This window comes from Penaeus vannamei, chromosome 16 (genome assembly GCF_042767895.1).
Source record: "Penaeus vannamei isolate JL-2024 chromosome 16, ASM4276789v1, whole genome shotgun sequence".
In the NCBI taxonomy this organism is placed as follows: Eukaryota; Metazoa; Arthropoda; class Malacostraca; order Decapoda; family Penaeidae; genus Penaeus; species Penaeus vannamei.
In genome coordinates, this window is record NC_091564.1 from 20416679 (window position 1) to 20419178 (window position 2500).

Sequence of the window (2500 nt, forward strand, 5' to 3'; positions counted from 1 at the left end):
AAAATATATGGAAATATACATCTATCTATCTATCTATAATATATATATATGCATTTTATGAATACATTTAGCATATAATATAATACACATATAACATAATAAATATATCTATCTTATCCCTCGTCCAGGCTACCTGGTCCCCGCCGATCCCTCTCCCCAAACTGGACTCGACGCGGCCACTTGCGTCCACAGACCTACACTAATATCTTGTCACCTAACGACTTCTCTTCAATGACATCCTTCCCTTCTTATCCCTCGACCCCAAGCATCCTTCCTTCCTCCTAACCTGGAAAGAATTCTTCTTCCCTGCTGGCGTTTGAAGAGGTCTTCTGGCGTTTAGGAGGAGCCTGGGCCATGGCGGTCAGCGAGGAGAGCGAGGATACTGGCTTTACGGGAGGTGGTCGCCAACTGTTGCTATTCCTCGTGGGTCCCGCCCTCCTGCTTGGACGAGGTGCCACGTTCTATTTATTATAAGTATTGTTTACATCAAATCTTTATCTCTTAATGGTATAGTTTCTTTATTGAGATGGAAAACTGTTTATGTTAACTCCATCTGGTTGCTTGGCATAGATATATAAACATTCATTCCAAAGTAAATTACTCGCTTCTTAAATCGCCCTTGGCAACCGCAGGGTGTTGCGTGATCGTTTGTATTAAATAAATTCTTTTGATTCATCTGATATTTAACTCTTTTTTATCGCGGATTTATTTTTAGCAGATACAGATAACAGGTTGTCATCACAAACTTAGACTCATTGTAGCAATGAGGTCAATTTGTTAACTTTTTTTTTGTATTTTAACGCAGTTGATTTTTTATTTCACATGTACCATTCACAGATACTACTTGATATATGAACAGCCTTCCCGTACAATCAACATCAACTACCATGACAATCAAAATAAATATATGAGAAAGAGAAGAGGAAGAATAAAAATAAATCATAAGGAAAAAACTAAGCTCGTATTCCAGCGTTGTCTCATCACAAGTTACAAAAAAGCAGAGCAAATCTTATCTCAGTGAAGTATTATAACATTGTAATGTCACTCACTCGACGTCTCTGTCCACCTCACGCCCTCTCCCTCCTCACACCACAAAAGTTTCATTGTTTGAGCTAATTCAGGCTACTCTCACCTTTACAAGCGTTCATTTTAGATCTGTTTATCAAACTCACTTTTATATATATCGTACATACATCTATTCCCATAGATATCTGTTAATTTGAATCTCCTATTCATACAAAGTATACATACATGCACACACACGTACGCGCAAAAACACACGTACACCCCCCCCCCCCCACACACACTCAGGTAGTATAACTTGACGTGGTGAGCTGGACTGCGTGTTGTTACTACTTGGCTACACTATGTTCGAAGGGCTTATTAGTAACTTCCCAACTAAGTTTTATCTCCAACAAAGTGCATTTCAGGTGCTTTTTCCTCCTGGACGTGAATCGGTAGAGGCCCAAGTCACTGAAGGGAAGTGATGCAAACTATTGTTGATTGATTGGCATATTTATATAAATACATGCACGTACACGAATGTATGCGTGTATGTAATGGCTATACGATTTGTCCTTTTATACACCTGTTTGTTTTCATAGTCGTAGGTTTATTGTGTTTATCGACCTATATCTACATACATATACCACATACTCACCCATACCCATGAACCCAAACACACACACAAACACTTACACACCCACACGTACATACACATAAACAAACACTTACACAGTCATACAAATACTCAGTTTTTCTCTCCCTCCCCACCCCCATACCCCTCTCCCCCTCTCCTCTCCTCTCCTCCCACCCCAGCCATTTCCTCTCTCTCTCACTCGCCTAGTAACAGCCGTCTCCCCTTCCAGCCTGTACTAGAACCGGTTGGAAAGCCTAAACCCGCGTCTTCCCGTAACAGGTCGCGGCAAGTACTTCACGACCCGCTACACTTGCTATAAGGGGGGATGTACACTGCACCCTTCTCCTGTATGCTGCGGTTGCGTCCCGTGTGGGGGAATGGGACTATTCGCGCACATGTATACGCGGGTGGTGGGGGGAGTTGTGTATACCAACACACAAGAGCGTGAGGACGTACACACGCGCATATACACACACGAGGACATAAAGCAATGTATATAAACATCTGCAGATAAAATTCGAATTTGCAAGTTCATATGGATTGCGAATAGTTTGAAAAATGCATGAAGATACTAATTGGCATTTGGTGAATAGACACGAATTGAAACGGAGAGAGCAAGCGAACTATCTATCTATCTATCTATCTATCTATCTATCTATATACATATATTTATATATATATATGTTTAAATATATATCTATATATTTAGGTATATGCATATATATATGTGAATATATATATATATATATATATATATATATATATATGTGCGTGTGTGTGTGTGTGTGTGTGTGTGTGTGTGTGTGTGTGTGTGTGTGTGTGTGTGTGTGTGTGTGTGTGTGTGTGTGTGTGTGTGTGTGT

At 40.3% G+C, this 2500-nt stretch overlaps 1 protein-coding gene across 1 annotated transcript in view; it reads right to left on the reverse strand.

The window, feature by feature from the left end:
• Positions 1-429, reverse strand: part of LOC113809365 (uncharacterized) — a 16574-nt gene extending 16145 nt beyond the window's left edge. The window contains exon 1 of the mRNA XM_070131300.1: positions 287-429. Coding sequence (XP_069987401.1) covers positions 287-356 — 70 coding nt within the window. The 5' untranslated portion in view covers positions 357-429. The remainder of the gene's footprint in view (positions 1-286) is intronic.
• Between the last annotated feature and the right edge of the window lie 2071 nt (positions 430-2500).